At 47.1% G+C, this 27,737-nt stretch overlaps 1 protein-coding gene across 1 annotated transcript in view; it reads left to right on the forward strand.

The window, feature by feature from the left end:
- Nucleotides 1-27,737, forward strand: part of LOC147124856 (FRAS1-related extracellular matrix protein 1-like) — an 883,765-nt gene that overhangs the window by 816,415 nt on the left and 39,613 nt on the right. The window contains exon 33 of the mRNA XM_085994045.1: nt 18,732-18,908. Coding sequence (XP_085850171.1) covers nt 18,732-18,908 — 177 coding nt within the window. The remainder of the gene's footprint in view (nt 1-18,731; nt 18,909-27,737) is intronic.

The raw sequence follows: 27,737 nt of genomic DNA on the forward strand, positions 1-27,737 counted from the left end.
ATTCTCCCACTGTTTTGATGTGGATTTTCCTATAAGCAGCTGCTCCCAGTCCACTTTGGCCAGATCCTGCCTTATCATATTAAAATCGGCCTTCCCCCAATTTAGAACCCTTATTTCCGGGCCGTCTTTGTCTTTTTCCATGACCACCTTAAATCTCACCGAATTATGGTCACTGTCGCCAAAATGCTCTCCTACTGACACTTCCACCACTTGCCCGGCTACATTCCCCAGAATTAGGTCCAGTACCGCCCCTCTCTTGTAGGACTTTCTACATGTTGGCTCAAAAAGCTCTCCTGGATGCACTTTAAGAATTCTGCACCCTCTAAGCCTTTCACACTCTGACTGTCCCAATTTATATTGGGGAAGTTGAAATCCCCCACTATTATTTTCGCACTTTTCTGAGATTTGCCTACATATCTGTTCCTCTATCTCCCCCTGACTGTTTGGGGGCCTATAGTACACTCCCAGCAAAGTGCTTGCCCCCTTTTTGTTTTTAAGTTCTACCCATATGGCCTCATTAGAGGAACCCGCTAATATATCATCCCTCCTTACAGCAGTAATTGACTCCTTAATTAATATTGCAACACCCCCTCCCCTTTTACACCCCCCTCTGTCTCGCCTGAAGATTCTATACCCCGGAATATTGAGCTGCCAGTCCTGACCCTCCCTCAACCATGTCTCCGTGATAGCAACAATATCGTACTCCCATGTGTTCAACAACAACTTCAGTTCATCCACCTTATTTGCAAGACTCCTTGCATTAAAATAAATGCCTTCCAGCCCTGCCATATTCTCTTTTGCCTTCACATATTTGCTCTGCCTTCCCAGCTGACTTGTTTTTCCCTCTATTTGGCTGTAAATCACCCCCTACTATAGCTCCACTCTGTACCCCAACCCCCTGCCAAGTTAGTTTAAACCCTCCCCAGCAGTGCTAGCAAACCTCCCCACAAGGATATTGGTGCCCCTCTGGTTCAGGTTTAAACCGTCCGACTTGTACAAGTCCCACCTTTCCCAGAAGCAGACCCAGTGATCCAGGAAACTAAAGCCCTCCCCCCTGCACCATCCCTTTAGCCACGCATTCATCTGTTCTATCTTCCTATTCCTATACTTACCAGCACGTGGCACCGGGAGTAATCCAGAGATTACAACCTTTGAGGTCCTGCTCTTTAATTCTTCACCTAGCTCCCTAAATTCTTGCTGCAGGACCTCATCCCTCTTTTTACCTACGTCGTTGGTACCAATGTGGACCACGACCACTGGCTGTTCACCCTCCCCCTCCAGAATGCCCTGCAGCCGCTCAGTGACATCCTTGACCCTGGCACCAGGGAGGCAACAAACCATCCTGGATTCACGTCTAAGGCCACAGAAACGCCTATCTGTTCCCCTTACTATAGAATCCCCTACCACTATTGCTCTCCCACTCTTTTTCCTCCCTTCCTGGGCAGCAGGAGCACCCCCAGTGCCAGGAAGTTGGCTGCTGCTGCCTTCCCCTGGTGAGTCATCCCCCTCAACAGTATCCAAAGCGGTATACTTGTTTGAGAGGGGAATGGTCACAGGGGTCTCCTGCACTACCTGCCTGCTTCTATTGCTCCGCCTGGTGGTCACCCATTTCCTGTCTTCCTGTGCAGCCCTTCCCTGCGGTGTGACCAACTCACTAAACGTGCTATCCACGAACATCTCAGCATCGTGAATGCTCAACAACCCATCCACCCGCAGCTCCAGCGCCTCAATGCGGTCTGCTAGTAGCTGCAGATGGATGCATCTCTGGCACACGTGGTCATCAGGGGCACCGGGGTCCCTGAATTCCCACATAGAGCAAGAGGAGCATATCACGGGGCTGGGCTCACCTGGCATGACCTTCCCTTTACTTAATTTAAATTAATTTACTATCACCAATTAAAGATATCTCTAAGGCGCTTGTATAGTCTACCAACAGTCCCTGCTACACCAGAAAGACCCTGGTAACTATAAACTACAGAGTTAAAGTTTAAAAAAGAGAAATACTCACCAACCAATCACTTACCTGCTCCCTGGTGACGTCACACTCTGATTACTTTTTACCCCTCTCCCCGCTGCTGAGTTGGTGGGCCTCGCCTCTCTCCGGTTTTTATACCGGGCTCCGACTCACTGCTCCCGCTGCTCCCGACTGGTCTCGGGCCTCGCCTCTCTCCGGTTTTTATGCCGGGCTCCGACTCACTGCTCCCACTGCTCCCGACTGGTCTCGGGCCTCGCCTCTCTCCGGTTTTTATACCGGGCTCCAACTCACTGCTCCCGCTGGTCCCGACTGGTCTCGGGCCTCGCCTCTCTCCGGTTTTTATACCGGGCTCCGACTCGCTGCTCCCGCTGGTCCCGACTGGTCTCGGGCCTCGCCTCTCTCCGGTTTTTATACCGGGCTCCGACTCGCTGCTCCCGCTGGTCCCGACTGGTCTCGGGCCTCGCCTCTCTCCGGTTTTTATACCGGGCTCCGACTCGCTGCTCCCGCTGCTCCCGACTGGTCTCGGGCCTCGCCTCTCTCCGGTTTTTATACCGGGCTCCGACTCGCTGCTCCCGCTGCTCCCGACTGGTCTCGGGCCTCGCCTCTCTCCAGTTTTTATACCGGGCTCCGACTCGCTGCTCCCGACTGGTCTCGGGCCTCGCCTCTCTCCGGTTTTTATACCGGGCTCCGACTCGCTGCTCCCGCTGCTCCCGACTGGTCTCGGGCCTCGCCTCTCTCCGGTTTTTATACCGGGCTCCGACTCGCTGCTCCTGCTGCTCCCGACTGGTCTCGGGCCTCGCCTCTCTCCGGTTTTTATACCGGGCTCCAACTCACTGCTCTCGCTGCTCCCGACTGGTCTCAGGCCTCGCCTCTCTCCGGTTTTTATACCGGGCTCCGATTCACTGCTCCCGCTGCTCCCGACTGGTCTCGGGCCTCGCCTCTCTCCGGTTTTTATACCGGGCTCCGACTCACTGCTCCCGCTGGTCCCGACTGGTCTCGGGCCTCGCCTCTCTCCGGTTTTTATACCGGGCTCCGACTCACTGCTCCCGCTGGTCCCGACTGGTCTCGGGCCTCGCCTCTCTCCGGTTTTTATACCGGGCTCCGACTCACTGCTCCCGCTGGTCCCGACTGGTCTCGGGCCTCGCCTCTCTCCGGTTTTTATACCGGGCCCCGACTCACTGCTCCCGCTGGTCCCGGGGCAGCAAGGTGCTCTCCAGCCACTTGCAGGCGCTGAGGGGGACCTGACCCCTGAGAGGGAGGTTGGTGGCAGACCTCAAGAAAGTGGGAGCTCCTCTCCAAGCGCTCACACTTCCATGCCACTGCAGAGCCCTCGGTCAGAGCCCCACCGGAGTTCACATTCAAGTGAGATAGACGTCTCAATCTCTGCACAGCCGCAGGAGCAGCAGACTGTTGACGAGCCCTTACAGACTCGCAACCCCGGAGGACACGGTGGCATAGTGGTTAGCACTGTTGCCTCACAGCGCCAGGGACCCGGGTTCGAATCCGGCCTCGGGCGACTGTCTGTGTGGAGTTTGCACATTCTCCCCGTGTTTGCGTGGGTTTCCTCCGGGTGCTCCGGTTTCCTCCCACAGTCCAAAGATGTGCGGGTTAGGTTGATTGGCTATGATAAATTGACCCTTAGTGTTAGGGGGATTAAATACGTGGGGTTACGGGGATAGGGTGGGATATGTGTCGGTGCAGGCTCGATGGGCCGAAATGGCCTCTATCTGCACTGTGGGGTTCCTGTGATTTCCTGTGATTTCCTGTGACACCAGCCAAAGGTGTTCAGACAGGAGCAGCAGGAAAGTGAGCAAGGGGCCTCCATATCTGCTGAAGCCACAGGGGAGGCACCACGTAGGAGCACGCGTAAGAGAAAAATTCTGCACAAATAGTCACAAGCGTAGTCACTTGGGTGCAATTTTATGTTTATTGTAAAAATGCCATCACGTCATTATTGAACATAAAAATTCTGATGGCAAATATTGCAGTTGTGGCGTCTGTCATTTCGCTATTGGGACTTCCACATTGAGGCCTTAGGAATACTTGTAATTGTCAGTATGGTGGTCAGTGTGCTAGGAATCCTCTGGTTCTTGGCCATTGTCAAAGCTCTGGTACGAAGCAGCGAGGCAGAAGTGTTTGATTGACTAGGCTAAGCAAATCTGGCCAGGATGAGTGCGTTCCTTGCATCCCAGGCAGCAATGTTCTCGCGTAATGCTGCCGCTGGTTGATGGGCCTCTGCAGGATGTTCGTTTTTGCCCTCCTCCTCCTCATCTGAGGAGAATATGTGAGGAGCCACTTCATCCTCAGGAATCTGCAAGCCACGATGCTGTGCCATGTTGTGAAGTGCACAGCAAACCACGACGATTCTGGAGACCCTGGCTGCTGAGTACTGTAGGGCTCCACCTGATCTATCCAGGCATCTGAAGCGCATCTTCAGGAAACCGATGGTTTGCTCGATAATGGATCTGGTGGAAATGTGGCTGGAGTTGTAGCGCTCCTCAGCTTCGTTGGCTGGCCTCCTCAACGGCGTCATTAGCCACGTCCTCAGGGGATAGCCCTTGTCTCCAAGTAGCCATCCGTTAAGTTGGTCTGGCGGACTAAATAGCGGAGGCACACTAGACTGGCGCAGTATGAAGGAGTCATGGCAGCTGCCAGGGTACATGGCACAAACATGCCAAATTTCCTTCTTGTGGTCACACACCAGCTGAACGTTGAGGGAGTGGAAGCCCTTGCGGTTGCCAAAAATACCTGGATTGCGATGGGGTGCCTTAAGGGCCACATATGTGCAGTCAACAATGCCCTGCGCCCTGGGAAAGCCTGCCAGATTAGCTAATCCAACCGCTCGCGCCGTGACACTTGCTCGATCCTTGGTGAAATGGATGTGATTGTGCGCGAGGGCAAAGAGGGCATCGGTTACCTGCGTGATGCAAGTGTGTGCGGCCGCCTGGGGAGATGCCGCTGATGCCTGCTGCTGATCCCTGGAATGAGCCTGAGGCAAAAAAGTTGATTGCGGTGGTGATTTTGATGGCCACTGGTAATGCTTGTCCACCTGGTCCTCTGGGCAGCAGGTCTTGCTGTATCATTGCGCAGATGTCAGTCACTACCTCGCGTGAAAGTCGGAGTCGCCTTTGGCATTGCTGCTCAGACATGTTGAGATAGCTAACCCTGCATCTGTAGACCCTGTTTGGGGGGTATCTCCTGCGCTGACGGGCTTCCAGGCGCTGGCCCCTTCTGGCCTGTGCAGCCCCAGGTGGGTGAGCAGCAGCCTGGTGCTCCTGCTGCTGCTGCTGTTGCTGGTGCTGCTGTTGTTCCTGGTTCTGCTGGTGCCGCGGCTGGTGCTCAAGCTCCTCTAATGCCCAGATGGGAAGGAAATAAATGGCTCCCATGCTTCTGGTATATGCCTCCGTTGATGAAGCGCTAAGTGAAGGTGGCGAGAGGGGTTTCCCAGGAGGTCACACTGGAGATGGGTGTGAGGCTCCAACCTTCCACAGGTATGGTTAAGCCTTCTAAAAGTTGCCCCAGACCTGAGACCACTAAGTCCTGCCACCTGCAAATCATGGCTGATCAAATCTCCTCTTTAATGGTTGACCTGCAGTTGATGGTCAGCAATCCAATAGTGCTCCCGCCAGGTTTCACATTCGTGTTTCCCACCAGGCGTGTTTCACATGGGAAAAGGGTTAAATTCACAATGGCCTTTCAAAATAGGATTATAGAGGCCATTTAGTGGTTGTTAAGGGCCTTAACGACCAGTCCCACCTGTTCGATGCGGGACAGAGTCGGGACCATCAGACACGACTGAGTTAAAATTGCTCGGAGTCGGGAACCAGGCGGGGGGTGTCCCGCCAGCCAGTTTTTGCAATTTTAACCCCCCGCACGCCTCCAAGCCCGCCTCCAAGGCTCAATGAAAATCGAGGCCTATGCCTCTATTTATGAAGCCCAGGATCCCGTATGCTTCTTTAACTGCTTTCTCAACCTGCCCTGCCACCTTCAACGATTTGTGCACATATACCCCCAGGTCTCTCTGTTCCTGCACCCCCTTTAGGATTGTACCCTTTAAGTTTAACTTAACAATTAGAATAAATGGTTCTAGGTGAAGAGTTGGGAGCGACGTGGACCTGATTCACTGAATGGCCTCCTTCTGTGCTGTATGTTGTGTATGTACCTTTAAGAGAGAACTGTTTTGCAGCTCCTGTATACTGTAGTACCGGCAGTGACCACACCTGTATATAAAGCCGGAGCAGGCTTCTGTACTTCAGTCGTGAGGCTACTCTACTCTAGTAAACACCTGTTGATTGTTAAGTTACAGCCTCCGTGTAGTTCTTGGGGAAACATCCTATTTAAAGAATCACGGATCTAACAGTGGCGACGAGGTTGATTTGAATCTGCCTGCAACTCTGCATTTCCCATCAAGGAGTCGCTCCAGGAGGACGGTGGAAGAAAGTCGAGGCCAGAAGCACAGGCGTCAACCACGAGCAACCACCCACTCATCAGGCAGCAAGTGAACATCGCAGGAGTGGCTGTTGAGAGCCACGACGATCCAGCAACAGACTGGCAACAGGTGCAGCGCACACCCTTCCCAGACAGCGGCGGCGGGAGCCAACCAACGGCGTAGAAAAGCCGAGCAGTGTCGATGGGGTAAGAGAGAGGGTGAAGCGCACAGGGCGCGGCCGGGGGTTAAAGAGCCGAGCGGCGTCGAGGAAAAACAAGCAGAGAGAGAGAGAGGGTAAAGCAGCAGCCGGGTTCAGGACCGAGCGACGGCAACGGGAAAGGCGCACAGGAGAACGCGCAGAGCACAGCCAGGGCTCAAGGGCTGAACCGCGTCCGCGGGGAGAAGAAGGGAGAGCGCGGGAGATGCCACTGAGCCGCGGAGAAGAAGAGAGCGCGGGAGACGCCATTTTTTTGAAGCCGCAGCGGAGAAGAAGGGCGAGCGCGGGAAGGAAGGAAAGCGCGGGAGACGCCATTTTGCTCCAGCAGAGAAGAAGGGAGAGCGCGGGAGATGCCATTTAGACAGTTAAATTACACCCAGGGATGGCGAAGAATGGCAGTATCACGGCGTTCGACAATGAAGTTGAAGATTGGGCGACATATGTGGAACGCATTGAGGTGTACTGCAGGGCGAATGAAGTGCCAGATGCTAGGAAAGCACTGGTTTTGTTAAATTCCATGGGTGCAAAAACTTATGGCTTACTGCGAAGCCTGATAACCCCAGAGGAGCCCGTGGAGAAGAATTTCGAAAGCACAGTAGAAATCCTACAAGACCACTTAAGCCCCACACCGCTGCTGATAGCAGAAAGATTTAAGTTCCACAAAAGGAACCAGCATAAAGACGAAAGTAATGCTGAGTACTTAATGGAACTGCGCAAGTTATCGAAACACTGCCAGTTTGGAGCGGGACTATCAGATACGTTAAGGGACAAGTTTGTGTGTGGGCTTCAAAGTGAAGGAACCCAGAAACGGCTTTTATCAGAAAAGGATCTTACGCTGGACAAGGCTTTCAGCATGGCAGTATCACATGAAGCAGCCGCACGGGGTGCTGCAGAGATACAACGGAGACCACAAGAATACGGCACCAATGAAATGTCACATGGAGCAGGGAAGTGTTATCGCTGCGGCAGAACAACACACGATCAGAAGGATTGTTGGTTCAAGGACCAAGTGTGCAGACAGTGTGGAAAAACAGGACACATAGCAAGAGTCTGCAGGTCAGGGAAGAAAACCAACAGCAAGAAATCTCCACAGGAGAAGTACAAAAAGATACATAAGGTGATGGACAGTGGTTCAGACGAACAGGGAAATGATACAGACTCTGGAAGCAAGGAGCTGGGTTGTCTGAAACTACATAAGGTAACCAAAATGGAGGATCACCAGACTATCTGGGTCACACTCAAGATAGACGGAGTCCAAGTGAAAATGGAATTGGACACTGGATCAGCCCTAACAGTCATAAACCAAAGGGACTACAAGCGGCTATTTCCACATATACCCTTGAAAGCTACAGAGATTGTCTTGAAGACGTACACGGGGCAAAAAGTCTACCCCAAAGGAAAAATAAGGGTGAAAGTGATATACAAAGGCCAGGAAATACCTAAAATGGACCTCCATTGCCAGATGGAGGACCACCACTACTAGGACGTGAATGGATCCGGAAGATACAATTAGATTGGCATTCCATACAGGCACTGAAGGTTGAGGCCAAAAAGGATGGCGACGCCACACCTGGATGACTGTCAAAAATGCTAACTGATGCACAAGAAGTGTTCCAGGAGGGACTCGGAACACTAAAAGGCATAACAGCAACGATTAAAATAGAGGAAAATGCAAGTCCAAAGTTTTTTAAGGCCAGACCGGTGCCTTATGTGATCCGACCAGCCGTTGAAGCAGAGCTGGAAGGGTTGGAACGTTCAGGAGTCCTGTCCAAAGTAGACTGGAGTGAGTGGGCTACACCCATCATCCCTGTAATGAAGAGGTCGTTGAGTAATACGCCTGGGGAACCAAAGAAGGTCCGCATCTGTGGGGATTTTAAGGTGACAGTGAACCCAGTCCTTCACACTGTACAATATCCGCTTCCACGGATTGAGAATATTTTCGCCTCGCTATCTGGAGGTAAACGCTTCACCAAAATTGATCTAGCCCAGGCGTACTTGCAAATGGAGGTAGAAGAAGCCTCGAAACAATACCTCACGATCAACACTCATAAAGGTCTCTATCAATACAACCGACTGGTATTCGGGGTAGCATCGGCTCCGGCTATTTGGCAAAGGGCAATGGATCAAGTCCTGCAAGGGATTCCAGGGACCCAGTGTTATTTGGACGACATCCTGGTCACGGGCGAAAATGACAGTGATCACCTCGCCAACCTGGAGAAGGTGCTCACTAGATTGAAGGAATATGGGCTACGAGCTAATCGCCACAAGTGCGAGTTTTTCCAGAAGCAGATCTCGTATTGCGGCCACATTATTGATGAAGAAGGGTTACATAAGTCTCCTGAAAAGATTGAGGCAGTAGTCAAGGCTCCAGCACTGGAAAATGCGTCACAACTGAGGTCGTTCCTCGGGCTGGTAAACTACTACCATAAGTTCTTACCAAATTTGTCTACAGTAGTACACCCACTGAATACCCTACTGCAAACGGGGGTACCATGGAAGTGGAATTACAAATGTAAACGAGCTTTCCAGAAGTGCAAAGAATTGATCACATCAAAAGAGGTGTTGGCCCATTTCAACCCAGCACTACCAATTCGGTTGGCATGTGATGCATCATCCTATGGTATTGGAGCGGTGCTGTCGCACAAATTCCCAGATGGGTTGGAGAGTCCAGTAGCCTTTGCGTCTCGGTCACCAACCTCAGCCGAGCGCAACTACGCCCAGATGGACAGGGAGGCCCTCAGCCTAGTATGGGGAGTAAAAAAATTCAACCACTATCTACATGGGCAGAAGTTCACCTTGCTGACTGACTACCAACCACTTGTCTCCATCTTTAGTCCAAAGACGGGCGTTCCGGTGATGACTGCACAACAGTTACAAATATGGTCCCTTTTTCTAGGGGCGAACCAATATGAAATAGAATATAAAGGCACGAAACAGCATGGAAACGCTGATGGGCTATTACTCTTGCCACTGCCTACTGTGGAGGAAGCACCAGCAGTGGACCCTATCATGATATTTTATTCATCAATAATTGAACGATTGCCAGTAACCAACGCGGATATAGAGCAGGAGACCCGCAATGATCCGACACTTTCTCGGGTATATGATTTGACGGTGAGGGGATGGCCAACACATGGCGACTCACTGTTGCCAGCATTCTCATCCAGAAGAGAACAGCTGTCAGTATGCCAGGGGACAGTGATGTGTGGATCCCGAGTGGTAATTCCACCCAAGTTAAGGGAGTGAGTGCTCAATGAGCCTCACGAAGGTCATCTGGGAGGGGTAAAAATGAAAAACCTTGCTAGGGCTTATGTGCGGTGGCCGGGGATTGATCAACAAATCGAGGACCTAACCAAGAGCTGCTCAGGATGCCAGAAGGTCCAGAATGCACCACCACATGCCCCTCTACACCCATGGGAGTGGCCCTCCTCTCCATGGCAACGGGTGCATATTGATTTTGCTGGTCCATTCATGCACTCAATGTTAATAGCAGCGGATGCGCACTCGAAATGGCCTGAGGTGATAAAAATGTCCTCAACCACTACAGAGAAAACGATTGCAGTCCTACAGACCATATTTGCCAGGAACGGCTTGCCAGAGCAGATTTGCTCTGATAATGGACCACAGTTTGTGTCCGAAGAGTTTCGGAAATTTATGAGAAGGAATGGGGTAAGGCATTACACATCCGCCCCATATCATCCAGCCACAAATGGATTGGCTGAGAGGTTCGTACAAACCTTTAAAAAGGCGATAAAGGCCATGTGCGATGATGAAATTCCACTACAGCATAAGGTGGACAATTTCCTGTTAGCCTACAGAAATGCGACACATGCAGTTACCAACCAGACCCCGGCCATGATGTTCTTTAACCGAAGGTTGAGATCTCGTCTGGATTTGCTCAGACCAAATGTGCGAAGAAATGTTGAGGATAAACAATTCCAGCACATCAATGAGAAGCCGACAAGGAGCTTCAATGTAGGACAACCAGTCTTAGCCATTGACTACCGAACAGAGAAATGGCAACCCGGAACGATATGCACATGGCAGGGGCCATTAATGTACACAGTGGATGTCGGGGAGAACATTGTGAGATGCCACGTCGACCAGATCTTAGCGTCACAGGAACGAGTCAACCCCATGTCTCGCGTACCTGGGGATGAACCCGACATACCGGTAGCATCTACCTCAGAAACAGTAGCAGTGGAAACTGATGAACTAACCGACGAAAGGGGGCCAGAATCGCCTCCGTACCAAGAACAAGAACCTCAGGGAAGGCGCTATCCAGAAAGGATCAGGAAGCCGCCCCAAAGACTGAATTTATAAATGGACTATTTTCAGTTAATGTTGCATGTTAAAAATGTTAATTGTTAAATGAATGTTATGGTACTGTTAATCTAAAAGGGGAGGAATTGTTGTGTATGTTCCTTTAAGAGAGAACTGTTTTACAGCTCCTGTATACTGTAGTACCGGTAGTGACCACACCTGTATATAAAGCCGGAGCAGGCTTCTGTACTTCAGTCTTGAGACTACTCTACTCTAGTAAACACCTGTTGATTGTTAAGTTACAGCCTCTGTGTAGTTCTTGGGGAAACATCCTATTTAAAGAATCACGGATCTAACACTGTACATGCTACAATTCTTGAACCTAGGTGTTATGTTCATTAATAACTAATCGTTTTTCTTAAGAACAGCTAGCTTTTGCTAGACACTTTATTGAGCACATGTGGACTAGGTACAGTATCTGTAGAGGCCTCCATCTTGACTGCTGCCTTGTGGGTAGCCTAGTGCATCGTGGGTGGCCCACTCTTATATATACATACAGCACCACCTAGTGTACCATTCCAGAATGACAGGTTACTGATCATTACATCCCCCTTTCTTTGAGGTTAAACAAAATCAGTATCAATCAATATCAATCAATAACAACATAAACATCTTCAACAGTCAATACATTTTCAATGTAGTTTTCTTTGTACTCAAAGATTAAGTCTATCAGGCTTTTTTACTTCACGTGTGGATCTTCTCAGCACAGGTAAGTCTGATGTGTTTTCATGAGAGCCTGTATGTGTATTTGTTTTAGATTGTTCTGGTAGTGAGTGACAAGATTCAGTTGTAGCATTGTCATCGATTTGCTCTTCGATAGTCTCTTGTGTTTTTAGGAGGGAATGGCGGTTCCTCCTGAGAATCTGTCCTTCCTCAGTTCTAACAGTGTATGACCTTGGTCCTACTTCCTCAAGAACTGTAGCTTTCCTGTTCCATGCATCTGGATCCTCAATCCTGACAACATCATCCCTTGTCAATGGTTTCAGAGTTTTGGATGACTTGTCATAGTATGATTTCTGTTTCAGCTTTAACAGTTGAAGTCTCTGTCTCAGTTCCTTACTCTGCTTTTCTTTTGCACAGCAGGGTAGCGTGGTACACAACTTGCGACCCATTAGGAGTTCAGCAGGTGAAGAACCACAGTCTAAAGGTGAGGCTCGGTAGCTCAGCAGGGCGAGATAAGGATCAGACTTGCTTTCTGTCGCTTTCTTCAGTTGCTGCTTGAGAACTTGAACACCTTTCTCTGCCTTGCCATTCGACTGAGCATACAAAGGACTGGACTGGATGTGATGTGTTGAAAGTCCTAATGTGCTGCAAACTGTTGCCACTCCTTACAGTTGAAGCATGGACCATTGTCGCTAACGGTAATCCTGGGAATTCCATGTCTGGCAAAGATGGATTTCACATGCATTATGACACTGCTTGCTGTGGTGCTTGAGAGCAGCGCCATCTCAGGATAGTTAGAATAGTAGTCAATCACTATTAGATAGTCTTTACCATTTAAATGAAAAAGGTCCATACCAACCTTTTGCCATGGTGCTGTTGGTATGTCAGCTACTATCATTGGTTCCTTTGCTTGTTTGTTTTGGTGTTTCTGACATGTCTCACATTTGCCTATCATGTTCTCATTGTCCTTATTTATGCCAGGCCAATAAACAGTGCCTCTTGCTCTCCTTTTGCATTTTTCAATTCCGAGGTGTCCCTCATGAATCCTTTTGAGCATGTCTTGACGTAGAGCCTGTGGAATGACTATTCTGTTCTGTTTTAGTAATAGTCCACTTGCGACACTCAATTCTGACCTTATGTGAAAATATTTTGGACAGGAACCTTTTGCCCAACCATGATGAATGTTCTCTATTACTGTTTGTAATACTGTATCTTTTACTGTTTCTTCTGCTATTTGCTTTGATTTTGTGTCTGACACGGGCAGCGCAGCAGTGACCATACTCACATGAACATCCATGTCTTCTTCAGTAGAGCTCACATGACTCATTGTGGGTGCTCGGGATAGTGCATCTGCTAACACTATGTATTTGCCTGGTGTGTAGATCAGTTCAAAGTCATATCTTTGCAGCTTCATCATGAGTCGTTGAATCCTTGGAGACATCTCATTCAGGTTCTTTTTTATGATGGCAACCAGTGGGCTGTGGTCTGTCTCAACTGTGAAGGTGGGAAGTCCATATGTGTAGCCATGAAACTTTTCTAGTCCAACTACCAAGCCTAGACATTCCTTTTCAATCTGGGCGTATCGACACTCAGTATCAGTCATAGACCCGGAGGCATAGGCAACAGGCTTCCAATCTTCACCCTCTGCTTGTAGCAAGACCGCACCTAGGCCATCTTTTGATGCACCCGTTGACACTTTGATTCTTTTTGTTGGGTCAAAGAAGGTGAGTACAGGTGTGGTTGTCAGCACTGTTTTGAGGTTGATCCACTCTTGTTCATGCCTTTCTGTCCATGCGAACTCATTTGTTTTACGTAGCAGGTCTCGCAGACAGGCTGTCTTGGCTTACAAGTTAGGAATGAACTTTCCAATGAAGTTTATCATCCCCATGATGCGTAGCACTCCTTTTTTGTCAGTGGGTCGGGGCATTTTGAGTATGGCGTTTACTTTTTCCATATCTGGCTCTATTCCTTTACCAGATAGATTATCTCCTAGGAAAGTGACTTCCTGGATGCCAAACTGACACTTGGCTTTGTTGAGCTTCAGTCCATTCCGGCGTATGCTCTGTAGCACTTTAGTCAGTCTCTCATTGTGTTCTTTCAGTGTGGAGCCCCAGATGATGATGTCATCAACATAGACCCAAACTCCTTCCAGACCTTCAATTATGTGTTCCATCGCTCTATGAAAGATTTCAGATGAAGATATTATCCCGAAAGGCATTCTGAGGAAACAATACCTGCCAAATGGTGTGTTGAAGGTACAGTATTTGGTGCTCTCTTCATCCAGTTTTAGTTGCCAAAATCCTTGTGAGGCATCGAGCTTTGTAAAGTTTCTGGCACCTGACATTTCACTGGTGATTTCTTCTCGCTTGGGAATCTGGTAGTGTTCACGTTTTATGTTTGCATTTAAGTCCTTTGGATCCATGCATATTCTTATATCATTGTTCTTTTTCTTTACACATACCATGGAGTTAACCCAGTCTGTTGGCTCTTTGACTTTCCTGATGACTCCAAGTGTGGTCATTCTGTCCAGTTCATTCTTGAGCCGGTCACGCAGGGGTGCTGGAACTCTTCGTGGAGCATGTACCACTGGCTGAGCATTCTCCTTTAGCTGGATCTTGTAAGTGAATGGTAGAACTCCAAATCCTTTGAACACATCCTGGAAATTACTCACTACAGAAGCCACTGAGTGATCTGGTCTGCTTATGGCACAGTTTATACGATAGACTCTCTTGACCAGTTCTAAGTCCTCACAAGCTTTGTCACCCAATAGTGAATCAAGTCCTTCAGCCACAACAGAAAACATGAGATGATGCACTTTGTCTTTGACTGTCACTTTAAGTCTGCATACACCTAAGCTATCTATTTTCTGTCCATTATAGTCCTTCAGTAGTACTGACTTTTTCTGTATTTTGGGCTATTCTTTCATGTTTTTAATGTCACTCATACTGATTAAGTTTGCTTTTGCCCCAGTGTCCAGTTTCAATGTAACTAATGCACCATTTATCTGCAGTGGGATCATCCATTTGTCCTCTTTTACTGCATTAACTTTATGTTCAGCATTGTTTATTCCTGAGGGCTGCACATTTTCTGTATCCTTTTCTATATTGTCACATGACACCATTCCTACAAAAAATGTCTCACTTAAATCAGTGTCCTCAATCACATTAACTTGGACTTGTTGCCCTTTCTTTGTTTTTACTTTTGAAAAGCATTGTTTGGCAAAGTGATTCTTTCCATTACATTTTGTGCACATGTTTCCAAACGCTGGACATTGTTTTAACTGGTGTTTGTAACCACAGTGTTTACAATTAAAAATTCCTTCCTCCGATTGCTTTTCACTTCTGTTCTGCCCATGTTTCTTCCCCTTGTAGGACACAGCACCGACAGCAGCACTTACTGCAATCGCATCATCATTGATTTCACTGAAAGTCTTGGCATGCTTTTGAGCTAGCTCGCTAGCTTGGCATATTTTCACAGCAATTTCCAATGTTAGTTCGGTTTCTCTCAACAGACGTTCCCTGACTTTTTTTATCATGAATACCAAACACAATCTGGTCACGAATCATGGATGCTTTCAGCTCAGAGAAATTACATGTCTGTGCTTTCAGTTTCAGATCAGTCAAAAAGCTATCAAAAGTCTCATTTTGCTGCTGTGTCCGAGAATGGAAGATATACCTCTCATAGGTTTCATTCTTTTTGGGAGAACAATGTGTATCAAACTTCTTTAGCACATGGTCTAATTTTTCTCTGTTCTCCTCTGGATTAAATACAAATGTATTAAATACCTCTATCGCCTGTGGGCCTGCAACCGTGAGCAGCAACGCTATTTTCCCTACGTCTGGCTTCGTACCGTACCTGATGGCAGCAATGTAGAGTTCGAATTGTTGTTTAAAAGTCTGCCAATTGTAGTCAACATTTCCTGTGAGTTTCAAACGCTCTGGTGGCTTCAAATTCTCCATGTCGTGTTGCACAATATTCAGCAGATCTTACCAAACCTGGTACCATGTTATGTTCATTAATAACTAGTCATTTTTATTAAGAACAGCTAGCTTTTGCTAGACACTTTATTGAGCACATGTGGACTAGGTACAGTATCTGTAGAGGCCTCCAGCTTGACTGCTGCCTTCTGGGTAGCCTAGTACATCGTGGGTGGCCCACTCTTATATACATACAGCACGACCTAGTGTACCATTCCAGAATGACAGGTTACTGATCATTACACTAGGGAGCATGATTTTGTGTGGTGGTATAAATAATACAAAATAATCTGTGTGGATGCACACACATGCCGCAATTTACATCTTCCCACATGCCTTTGTGTACTGCAGCCCCTCCCATATAGCCATTCCCCACCCATACCCTCTGCCAACTAAATAGGCAGTGGCTGTCATTGTGTTGCATGATCCGTCCTATAAAATGGTAAAAATGCAGTCAATTATTAAAGGAACAGGTGTGAGCATGACACAGAGATGCTGAGAGACGTCAGAATAAAGTGAAGCTAGATCGTAGAAAAGTAACAGAGTCTGAGACAAACTGAGATGTACAGAGATCGCAATGAAAGTATGAGCCATAAGAGAGAAGTAGAAAACAAATGGAAAGACAGATAGAAGAAGATGGAAAGAGTTAGACATTGAGAAAGAAGCCAAGACAGTTACTAAAAGTGAGGCACAATCCTTATTGGGCCATCATTTGCTGTAGGAGTGAATCTAATGATGTCTGCTGTTAGTTGGACTTGCCCTTGCATGTTTAGTTTTTTTAATTTTTTGCATGAAAGTGAGAAACTAACAGTGCAAGGATTGAGAAAGAAGTGTAAATTTGAGGGGGTGAATTCAATGTCAAATCAGGTACAGAAATAGAAATCAAAAGGGGGACAGAAAGATTAGATTAAGAGAGAGAAAAAAAACAGAAAAGAAAAGTTAAAAAAATAAAATTCAAATTTTACATTTTAAAAATCTCCAACAACAATTAAACCTTGACGGAATGAGGCTCCACACTTGTAATAGTTAATTTTCAGTGCCAGAGAGGTTGACTGGCAGTAATTAACACTTAGCACGTTGTTAAAAGAGTACGTAGCGTGAAATGGGCACTTTCTGTGCCTAGTTTAATTTGGATATACTGTGCAAATGCAGCAACTTCACGACATTCAATGCATTTCAATGGTGAGCTGGACAGCGAGATGCTGCTTTTGCAAAGTAAACGGCGGAGTGGCGAATCTCGGACAGGAACTTTGATTCCCGTATTTAACCTTGCATCTGTGCTCGCCTGCAGCTGCTGTGGCATTTGCGCATAAATAATCGCAAGTGCCATCAGCCTCGCCGTTATTTTGAGAGCAAATTATGCGGAATTATCTTTGTCCGTGAGCGACAACATAGAAGATTAGCCAGTGCATTTTAACATTGGGAAACATACAAAAATAGAAACAGGAGGAAGCCATTCAGCCCCTCGATCCTGTTCCACCATATAGTTAGATCATGGGTGATCTTCACTTCATCTCCAGTTACCCGCCTTTGCTCCATATCCCTTGATACACTTACCTAACAAAAATCTATCACTTCCGTCTTGAAAATATCAATGGATCCAGCATCCTTTTGGGGAGAGAGTTCCAGATTTCTGCTACCCTTTGTGTGAAAAAGTGCTTCCTGATTTCACTTCTAAATGACCTAGCTCTGATTTTAAGATTATGCCCTCTTGTTCTGGATTCCCACACCAGAGGAAATAGTTTCTCTGTATTTACCCTATGGAATCCCTTCATCATTTTAAACACCTCGATTAGATCATCCCTCAACCTTTTTAAGTCAAGTGAATAGAAGCCAAGTTTATGCAACCTGTCCTTTTAATTTAACCCTTTAAGCCCTGATAACATTATGATGAATCTGTGCTGTACTCACTCCAAGGCCAGTATATGCTTCCTGAGGTGCAGGGCTCACACTGAACGCAGTGCTCCAGATGGGGTCTAACCAGAGCTTGGCACAACTGCCGCATCACTGCCTCACTTTTGTATTTCCAAACCCCTTGAGATAAAGACCAACATTCCACATGGCCGTTTTCATTACTTTTTGTACCTGTGCACTAACTTTTAGTGGTTTATGTACATGGACAACCCACTGTTGTTCCTCCGCATTTCCTAGTCTCCCACCATTAAGAAAATATTGCAATTTATACTTTCTCAGATCAAAAGTGTATAACCGCACACTTCCCCACATTGAACTCTATCACCCATTCATTTGCCTACTCACATAGTCTGACTATGTCATTTTGTAACTTTGTGCTCCCACCTACATACATGCTGTGCCCGCTAACTCAGTGTCTTCATGCAAATGTGTACATACAACTCCCTATTCCTTCATCAATTTGTAAAATCTGAGGCCCCGGTACAGATCCCTGGGGGACACCACTAGCCACATCCTGCCAATCGGAGAATGTTCCCTTTATCCCCACTCTCTGTCTCCTACCTTCCAACCAATTACCAAATATGTCGTCAAGGTTACTATCAATTCCATATGCTCTCATTTATGATAATCTCTTATACGGATCCTTATTAAATGCCGTCTGGAAGTCCATATTAGACAACCTCCATAGACATTCTCCTATCCACCATGCTAGTGACCTCCTCAAAAAATTCAAATGGATTAGTCAGACATAACCTACCCTTGACAAATCCATAATAACAGCAGAAAATGCTGGAAAAACTCAGCAGGCCAGGCAACATCCGTGGAGAGAGAAATAGAGTCAACGTTTCAGGTCGAAACCCTTCGTCAGGACAAATCCATGCTGCTTTTCTTTGATCGGCTCATCCTTGTCCAAGTGCTCAGTCACTCTGTCTCTGATGATAGATTCCAGTAACCTCCCCACAATTGATGTTAAACTGATGGGCCTGTAGCTACCTTGTTTCTCCCTCTCTCTTTTTAAATAATGGAGTGACATTTGCAATTTTCCAATCCAAAGGCACATTGGTGTGTTTTTCAAGTGAAATACAACAGTGGGCTGGCTATTTACTATGTTGCCAGGAAAAGAGCAAAATATTTGGGGGATATTTTATTCTGGGTCAGAGTTTGATGCATTGCTTTAACATTGTTTTAATAATTGTCCACAATTTGCTGATAATTTCCTCTCTTCCTGTTTAGTACCATGGACTAATATCACTGAAGGTCGAGGATGACCATGTTCCTTCAATGTTTAGTAAACGAGCAAGAGTACTGGTCACCAGCCGGGCACAACAGCACTTTCCTGGGAAAGCAGAGCTCCTGCAGACTGATGAAGCGGTGGCACTGCCAGCATCATGGCTTCTTCCTGGCAAGCAGGTTGGTCGTTAGGAAAAATAGGAATGAGAAGAATTCCTCCCTCGCCCAGCCCACTTTCTGAAAGAACTCTGCACCTCATTGCGAGTGCTAAGATTGCTGGTTGCTTTCCTGAGGGAGTAAGTGATTGATTGAGCCGTACAAATTGGAAAAACTCGAGGTTTTATCCATGGTTTGTAATGAGTTTGCTGATCTCAGCCAGAGTGACAGGAGCTGGTACTATAACTGGCCTCAGTTTCTCTGGTCAGGTGACACTCCTGCTCACAATCTCTTGAATCCCAGTGGTTGTGAACATGTGGACAGGATTGGGCTTTGACTGTGATTGATGTCCCCACCCCCCCTGCCACCATGCTTAATATCCTACTATGTGTTAGATCCGTGGTTCAGTGGATAAATAATTACACGGATGCTGTATATAACAAACAACAGGTCTTCACTGGAAGAGGGTCATCTCTAGACTGGAGTACAGAGGCATGCGCACAGCTTATATACCGGTGTGGTTACTGTGGTGTATGTGCCTTTAAGAGCAATTATGGTGTATGTGCCTTTAAGAGCCCCAGGTGTGCGTAATGCCGGTAATTGCCACTTGGGCTATATAAGCCTGTGTATTGTGTATATCCTTTAGAAACCCCCCAGACTTGCTTAGTAAATACCTATGAACCAACTCCTGTCTTCAGTGTCTTTATCTACACACGGACACTACAGTGGCGACGAAGTGGAAACGGACTTACCTGCAATTCGGCAGCACCTCAAGGACATCGATTCCTCCAGCGTCCAGAAGACTCAAGGAAGTAAGAGAAACTGTGGTTTCACCAGCTGGCCAAGCTGGTGACAGGTACTGCGCTAATCCTTCCTGGGCGTCAGGCTGGAGCTCCAGCGGCGGGCTCTACAGCTGAGACAGGCAGCGAAATCGGAAGCAAGCAATAACGGACTGGGAGGGTGCACTCGAGAGACGGCCGGCGCGGCAAGCAGTTCAGCGTTTAGACCTCCGTCGGGAACGAGTCTCCAACAGTGAATAAACGGAAACCACAGTAAAACAGCGTTGTTATCGGTAGCAGCGGCGGGAAAGCACGGGAAGCGCCATATCGTTGCTACAGAGAGAAAAAAAAAGCGCGGGAAGCGCCATATCTTTTTTGAAATGCCTAAATCTGGTAATATTGAGGCTTTTGATGGCGAAATAGAAGATTGGACCACATACGTGGAAAGAGTAAAGGTTTATTGCACTGCAAATGGAATAACAGATGAAAAAAAAGCTTCAGTACTTCTGAACTTAATGGGCGCGAAGACATACGGGCTGTTACGAAATTTAATCACTCCAGCCAAACCAAAGGACAAGACTTTTAAAGAAATTGTTGATACCCTGCAGGAGCATTTAAACCCAACACCGCTGCTGATAGCGGAACGATTCAAGTTCTTCAAGAGAAATCAACACAAGAATGAAAGTAACGCTGATTACCTAACCGAATTAAGAAAGCTATCAAAGTACTGCCAATTCGGAGCAGGACTATCGGATTATCTTCGAGACAAATTTGTTTGCGGTCTCTTAAGTGAAGGAACACAAAAAAGACTGCTTCCTGAAAAAGATTTAACATTGGACAAAGCTTTCAGTATGGCTGTATCATACGAAGCAGCAGCAAAAGGAGCTGCAGAGATACAACAAGAGACACAGGACTTCGGCACCCATAAAATGACACAGGAGTTCGGAAGATGTTATCGCTGCGGCAGATCCACCCATAACCAGAGGGACTGCTGGTTCAAGGGCAAAGCATGCAGGCAATGTGGTAAGATTGGACACATTGCACGGGTATGCCAATCTGGACAAAATAAATCCACTGACAGAAAACAAAAAATCAATAAAGAAAAGTACAGGAAGGTACAAATGATGACGGACAGTAGCTCCAAAGACCAGAAGAGCGATAGCGACTCCGGAAACAAGAGACTAAGCTGTCTCAAATTACATAATGTACTTGCCAAAGAGGATTACCAAACCATTTGGGTTACCCTCACAATAGCAGGGTCCCCAGTTAAAATGGAGCTAGATACAGGATCAGCTCTAACCGTAATAAATCGACGAGATTACGAGAGGCTATTTTCGCATATACCTCTAAAAGACACATCCATTATCTGAAAAACATATACGGGGCAGAAAGTCTACCCCAAAGGAAAAATAAGGGTGCCTGTGGTATACAACGGCAAAGAAATACAAAAGTTGTATTTATACATTCTACAAGATGGTGGTCCACCGTTGTTGGGACGTGAATGGATAAGGAAGATACGTTTAGACTGGCACTCCATTCAGGCACTGACGGTGACCAGTAAGGAAAAAAACAATGATGACATCATACCGGAACGATTAAAAGACATCTTGGCCAACGCCAAAGAAGTGTTTCAAGAGAAACTAGGAACCTTGAAAGGCATCACCGCCTCAATAAAAGTGGAAGATACAGCAATTCCAAAAATTTTTAAGGCAAGACCTGTGCCATACGCAATACGTCCGGCAGTCGAGGCAGAGCTGAAGAATTTGGAAAAGGCAGGCGTATTATCCAAAATAGATTGGAGCGAATGGGCAACACCCATCGTTCCAGTCATGAAAAAAACATTGAAAAATAACTCTGAGGAACAGAAAAAAATTCGCATCTGTGGGGACTTTAAGGTGACTGTAAACACGGTCCTTCACACGGTACAGTATCCTCTTCCGAGGATAGAAGATATTTTCGCCTCACTATCCGGAGGGAAACGTTTCAAAAAAATTGACTTGGCACAGGCATATCTACAGATGGAGGTTGAGGAGACCTCTAAAAAGTATCTCACAATAAACACACACAAAGGCCTGTACCAGTACAATCGACTGGTTTTTGGAATAGCATCAGCTCCAGCTATCTGGCAAAGAGCTATGGAGCAAGTCCTGCAAGGGATTCCGGGGACTCAATGCTACCTAGATGACATCCTTATAACAGGAGAAAATGACAACGAGCACCTTGCCAATTTGGAGCAGGTGCTCACTAGGCTGAAAGAACGGGGCCTACGAGCAAATCGCCCCAAGTGCGAATTTTTCCAAAATCAGATATCATATTGTGGCCACATAATTAATAAGGAAGGGTTGCATAAGTCACCTGAAAAAATTGAAGCAGTTATAAAAGCCCCAGCACCTGAAAATGTTTCACAATTAAGGTCATTCCTGGGATTAATAAATTAATATCATAAATTTTTACCGAACTTATCAACCATTCTACACCCTCTTAATGATCTTCTACAGACAGGAGTGATTTGGAAATGGAACGAAGACTGTAAACGTGCCTTCCATAAATGTAAAGACTTAATTACATCCGAGAAAATTTTGGCTCATTACAACCCATCACTACCAATCAGACTGGCGTGCGATGTATCCCCTTACGGCATAGGAGCGGTATTGTCCCATAGATTCCCTGATGGCTCGGAACGGCCGATAGCTTTTGCGTCACGCTCATTGAACTCAGCTGAGCGTAACTATGCCCAGATAGACAGGGAAGCACTCAGCCTGGTATGGGGAGTGAAGAAATTCAACCATTACCTACACGGACAAAAATTTACCTTGCTGACTGACCATCAACCCCTCATCTCCATATTCAACCCTAAAAAAGGTGTCCCCATTATGACGGCGCAAAGACTACAGAGGTGGTCCCTTTTTCTAGGAGCACACCAATACAACATTGAATACAAAGGGTCAAAACAGCATGGGAATGCTGACGGTTTATCACGCCTACCGTTGCCAACGATAGAAGAGGCACCTACAGTAGACCCAGTAGAGATATTCCACTCTACCATAGTGCAATGTCTACCGGTGACAAATTCTGCCATTGAAAGGGAGACAAGAAATGACCCTACTCTCTCTCGGGTCTACGATTTAACAGTGAAGGGATGGCCAGCACATGGCGAACAACTGTTGCCAGCATTCTCGCAAAGAAGAGAACAGCTGTCAGTGTGCCGAGGAACCTTGATGTGTGGATCCAGAGTGGTGATTCCACCCAAACTCCAGGATAAAGTGCGAATGGAGCTTCACGAGGGGCATCTGGGTGGAGTGAAAATGAAGAACCTAGCTAGGGCGTTTGTATGGTGGCCAGGTATCGATGGAGACATCGAAGACATGACCAAGAGCTGCCTAGGATGCCAGAAGGTCCAAAATGCTCCGCCACAGGCCCCTCTACATCCATGGGAGTGGCCCTCATCTCCCTGGCAAAGGGTGCACATCGACTTTGCTGGTCCATTTATGGACTCAATGTTCTTAATCGCAGTTGATGCACACTCCAAGTGGCCGGAGGTAATAAAGATGTCCTCCACCACCACGGAAAAAACCATCACAGTATTAAGGACCATATTTGCCAGGAATGGGCTGCCGGAGCAGATATGTTCTGATAATGGACCGCAATTTGTGTCCGAAGAATTCAGAAAGTTCTTAAAGAACAATGGGGTAAAGCACTACACGTCCGCCCCATACCATCCCGCCACCAATGGATTGGCTGAAAGGTTTGTCCAGACCTTCAAGAAGGCCATCAAGGCCATGGGTAATGAAGACATAAAACTTCAGCACAAGGTGGATAACTTCTTATTTGCATATAGGAATGCAACGCATATGGTTACTAACCAAACTCCCGCCATGATGTTCTACAATAGAAACCTAAGATGCCGGCTGGATTTGGTCAAGCCCAACATCCGAAGGGACGTGGAGAACCGACAGTTTCAGGGCATGAATGAAAGGCCAACTAGGGTCTTCCAGACAGGCCAACCGGTTTTGGCCCGGGACTACCGTACCGAGAAATGGCAGCCTGGAACTATCTGCACACGATTAGGACCACTGATGTATACCGTGGACATCGGAGACAGCATAATAAGGCGCCATGCTGACCAAATCATCAAGTCATCCGAAAAGGGACAACCTACACCACCACTCTATACATCTAACGATGAAGTAGAGATACCCATATCTACCTCCGATCCGGTGATACTGGAGCCCGATGAACCCGACACTGGCCTTCAAGCCGAATCAGCCTTGCCAGAAGAACCTACTACACCACCAGAAACTACTACACCCCCGAGGCGTTATCCGGACCGAGTCAGGAAGCCTCCTGAGAGACTAACTTATAATTAATTAATACAGCAATGTATATTATTTTGCATATAACATGTAATTAATAATTACTTAAAATATGATGTACTAGTTAGCTAGAAGGGGAGGAATTGTGGTGTATGTGCCTTTAAGAGCAATTATGGTGTATGTGCCTTTAAGAGCCCCAGGTGTGCGTAATGCCGGTAATTGCCACTTGGGCTATATAAGCCTGTGTATTGTGTATATCCTTTAGAAACCCCCCCCAGACTTGCTTAGTAAATACCTATGAACCAACTCCTGTCTTCAGTGTCTTTATCTACACACGGACACTACAGTTACTGCCGGTACTACAGTATACAGGAGCTGTAAAAAGTAGTTCTGACTTAAAGCACATACACTACAATTCCTCCCTTTTTAGATTAATAATACCCCCTTAATATTCAAATAACAATTACATTTTTACATGTACATTCAATAACAAAAAGTCCATTTATAGATTCAGTCTTTGGGGCGGCTTCCTGACCCTTTCGGGATAGCGCCTTTCCGGAGGTTCTTGTTCTTGGTGCAGAGGCGATTCTGACCCCTTTTCATCGGGTTCCACTGCTACTGGGTCTGAAGTACATGCTACTGGTATGTCGGGTTCATCCCCAGGTACTCGAGACATGGGGTTGACGCCTTCCTGTGACGCTAAGATCTGATCGACGTGGCGTCTCACAATGTTCTCCCCGACGTCCACTGTGTACATTAATGGCCCCTGCCTTGTACATATCGTTCCGTGTCACCACTTCTCTGTTCGATAGCCACGGGCCAAGACTGGTTGCCCTACATTGAAGCTCCTTGTCGGCTTCTCGTTGATGTGCTGGAATTGTTTGTCCTCAACATTTCTTCGCACATTTTGTCTGAGCAAATCCAGACGAGATCTCAACCTTCTGTTAAAGAACATCATGGCCAGGGTCTGGTTGGTAACTGCATGTGTCGCGTTTCGGTAGGTTAATAAGAAATTGTCCATCTTATGCTGTAGTGGAATTTCCTCATCGCACATGGCCTTTATCGCCTTTTTAAAGGTTTGTACGAACCTCTCAGCCAATCCATTGGTGGCTGGATGATACGGGGTGGATGTGTAATGCCTTACCCCATTCCTTTTCATGAATTTTTGGAACTCGTCGGACACAAACTGTGGTCCATTATCAGAGCAGATCTGCTCTGGCAAACCATTTGTGGCAAATATGGTCCGTAGGACTGCAATCGTTTTCTCTGTAGTGGTTGAAGACATCTTTATCACCTCAGGCCACTTTGAATGAGCATCCACTGCTATTAAGAACATTGAGTCCATGAATGGACCAGCGAAATCAATGTGCACCCGTTGCCATGGAGAGGAGGGCCACTCCCATGGGTGTAGAGGGGCATGTGGTGGTGCATTTTGGACCTTCTGGCATCCTAAACAGCTCTTAGTTAGGTCTTCGATTTGTTGATCGATTCCCGGCCACCACACATAAGCCCTAGCAAGGCTTTTCATTTTCACTCCCCCCAGGTGACCTTCATGTAGCTCCTTTAGCACTCTCTCCCTTAACTTGGGTGGAATCACCACTCTGGATCCACACATCACTGTCCCCTGGCATACTGACAGCTGTTCTCTTCTGGATGAGAATGCTGGCAACAGTGAGTCGCCATGTGTTGGCCATCCCCTCACCGTCAATTCATATACCCGTGACAGCGTCAGATCATTGCGGGTCTCCTTCTCTATATCCGCGTTTGTTACTGGCAATTGTTCAATTATCGATGAATAAAATATCTCGATAGGGTCCACTGCTGGTGCTTCCTCCACCGTAGGCAGTGGCAGGCGCGATAGCCCATCAGCGTTCCCATGCTGTTTCGTGCCTTTATATTCTATTTCATATTGATTCGCCCCTAGAAACAGGGACCATCTTTGTAACCGCTGTGCAGTCATTACTGGCACGCCTTTCTTCGGATTAAAGATGGAGACAAGTGGTTGGTGGTCAGTCAGCAAGGTGAACTTCTGCCCATGCAGATAATGGTTGAATTTTTTTACTCCCCATACTAGGCTGAGGGCCTCCCTGTCAATCTGGGCGCAGTTGCTCTCAGCTGAGGTTAGTGACCGAGACGCAAAGGCCACTGGCCTCTCCAACCCGTCTGGGAATTTGTGCGACAGCACCGCTCCAATGCCGTAGGGTGATGCATCAGATGCCAAACAAATTGGTAGTGCTGGGTTGAAATGGGCCAACACCTCTTTTGATGTGATCAATTCTTTACACTTCTGAAAAGCTCATCTACGTTCGTCATCCCACTTCCATGGCACCCCTGTTTGTAGTAGGGTGTTCAGCGGGTGTAGTACCATAGACAAATTTGGTAAGAACTTGTGGTAATAGTTTACCAGCCCGAGGAACGACCTCAGTTGTGACACATTTTCCGGTGCTGGAGCCTTGACTACTGCCTCAATCTTGTCAGGGGACTTATGTAACCCCTCTTCATCGATGACGTGGCCGCAATACGAGATCTGTTTCTGGAAAAACTCGCACTTGTGGCGATTAGCTTGTAGCCCATATTCCTTTAATCTGGCGAGCACCTTCTCCAAGTTCGCGAGGTGATCACCGTCATTTTCGCCCGTGACCAAGATGTCATCCAAATAACACTGGGTCCCTGGAATCCCTTGCAGGATCTGATCCGTCGCCCTTTGCCAGATAGCCGGAGCCGAGGCTACTCCAAACACCAGCCGGTTGTACTGATAGAGACCTTTATGGGTGTTGATCGTAAGTTAATGTTTCGAAGCTTCTTCTACCTCCATTTGCAAGTACGCCTGGGCTAGATCAATTTTGGTGAAGCGTTTACCACCAGATAGCGAGGTGAAAATATCCTCAATTCGTGGAAGCGGATATTGCACCATGTGAAGGACTGGGTTCACTGTCACCTTAAAATCTCCACAGATGCGGATCTTCTTTGGTTCCCCAGGCGTATTACTCAACGACCTCTTCATTACAGGGACGATGGATGTAGCCCACTCGCTCCAGTCCACTTTGGACAGTACTCCTGAATGTTCCAACCCTTCCAGCTCTGCTTCAACTGCTGGTCTGATCGCATAAGGCACTGGTCTGGCCTTCAGAAACTTTGGGCTTGCATTATCCTCTATTTTAATTGTTGCTGTTATTCCTTTTAGTGTTCCTAGTCCCTCCTGGAACACTTCTTTTGCGTCAGTTAGCATTTTTGACAGTCGTCCAGGTGTGACGTCGTCATCCTTTTTGGCCTCCACCTTCAGTGCCTGTATGGAATGCCAATCTAAATGTATCTTCCGGATCCACTCACGTCCTAGCAGTGGTGGTCCTCCATTTGGCAATACATATATATCCATTTTAGGTATTTCCTGACCTTTATATGTCACTTTCACCCTTATTTTTCCTTTGGGGTAGACTTTTTGCCCCGTATACATCTTCAAGACAATCTCTGTAGCTTTCAAGGGTATGTGTGAAAATAGCCGCTTGTAGTCTCTTTGATTTATGACTGTTAGAGCTGACCCTGTGTCCAATTCCATTTCCACTTGGACTCCGTCTATCTTGAGTGTAACCCAGATAGTCTGGTGATCCTCTATTTCGGTTACATTATGTAGTTTCAGACAACCCAGCTCCTTGCTTCCGGAGTCTGTGTCACTTTTCTGTTCATCTGAACCACTGTCCATCACCTGGTGTACCTTTTTGTACTTCTCCTGTGGAGATTTCTGACTGTCGGTTTTCTTCCCA

The sequence above is a fragment of the Somniosus microcephalus genome, chromosome 1 (genome assembly GCF_052327205.1).
Source record: "Somniosus microcephalus isolate GS21.2 chromosome 1, FLI_Smic_1.0, whole genome shotgun sequence".
Lineage (NCBI taxonomy): Eukaryota > Metazoa > Chordata > Chondrichthyes > Squaliformes > Somniosidae > Somniosus > Somniosus microcephalus.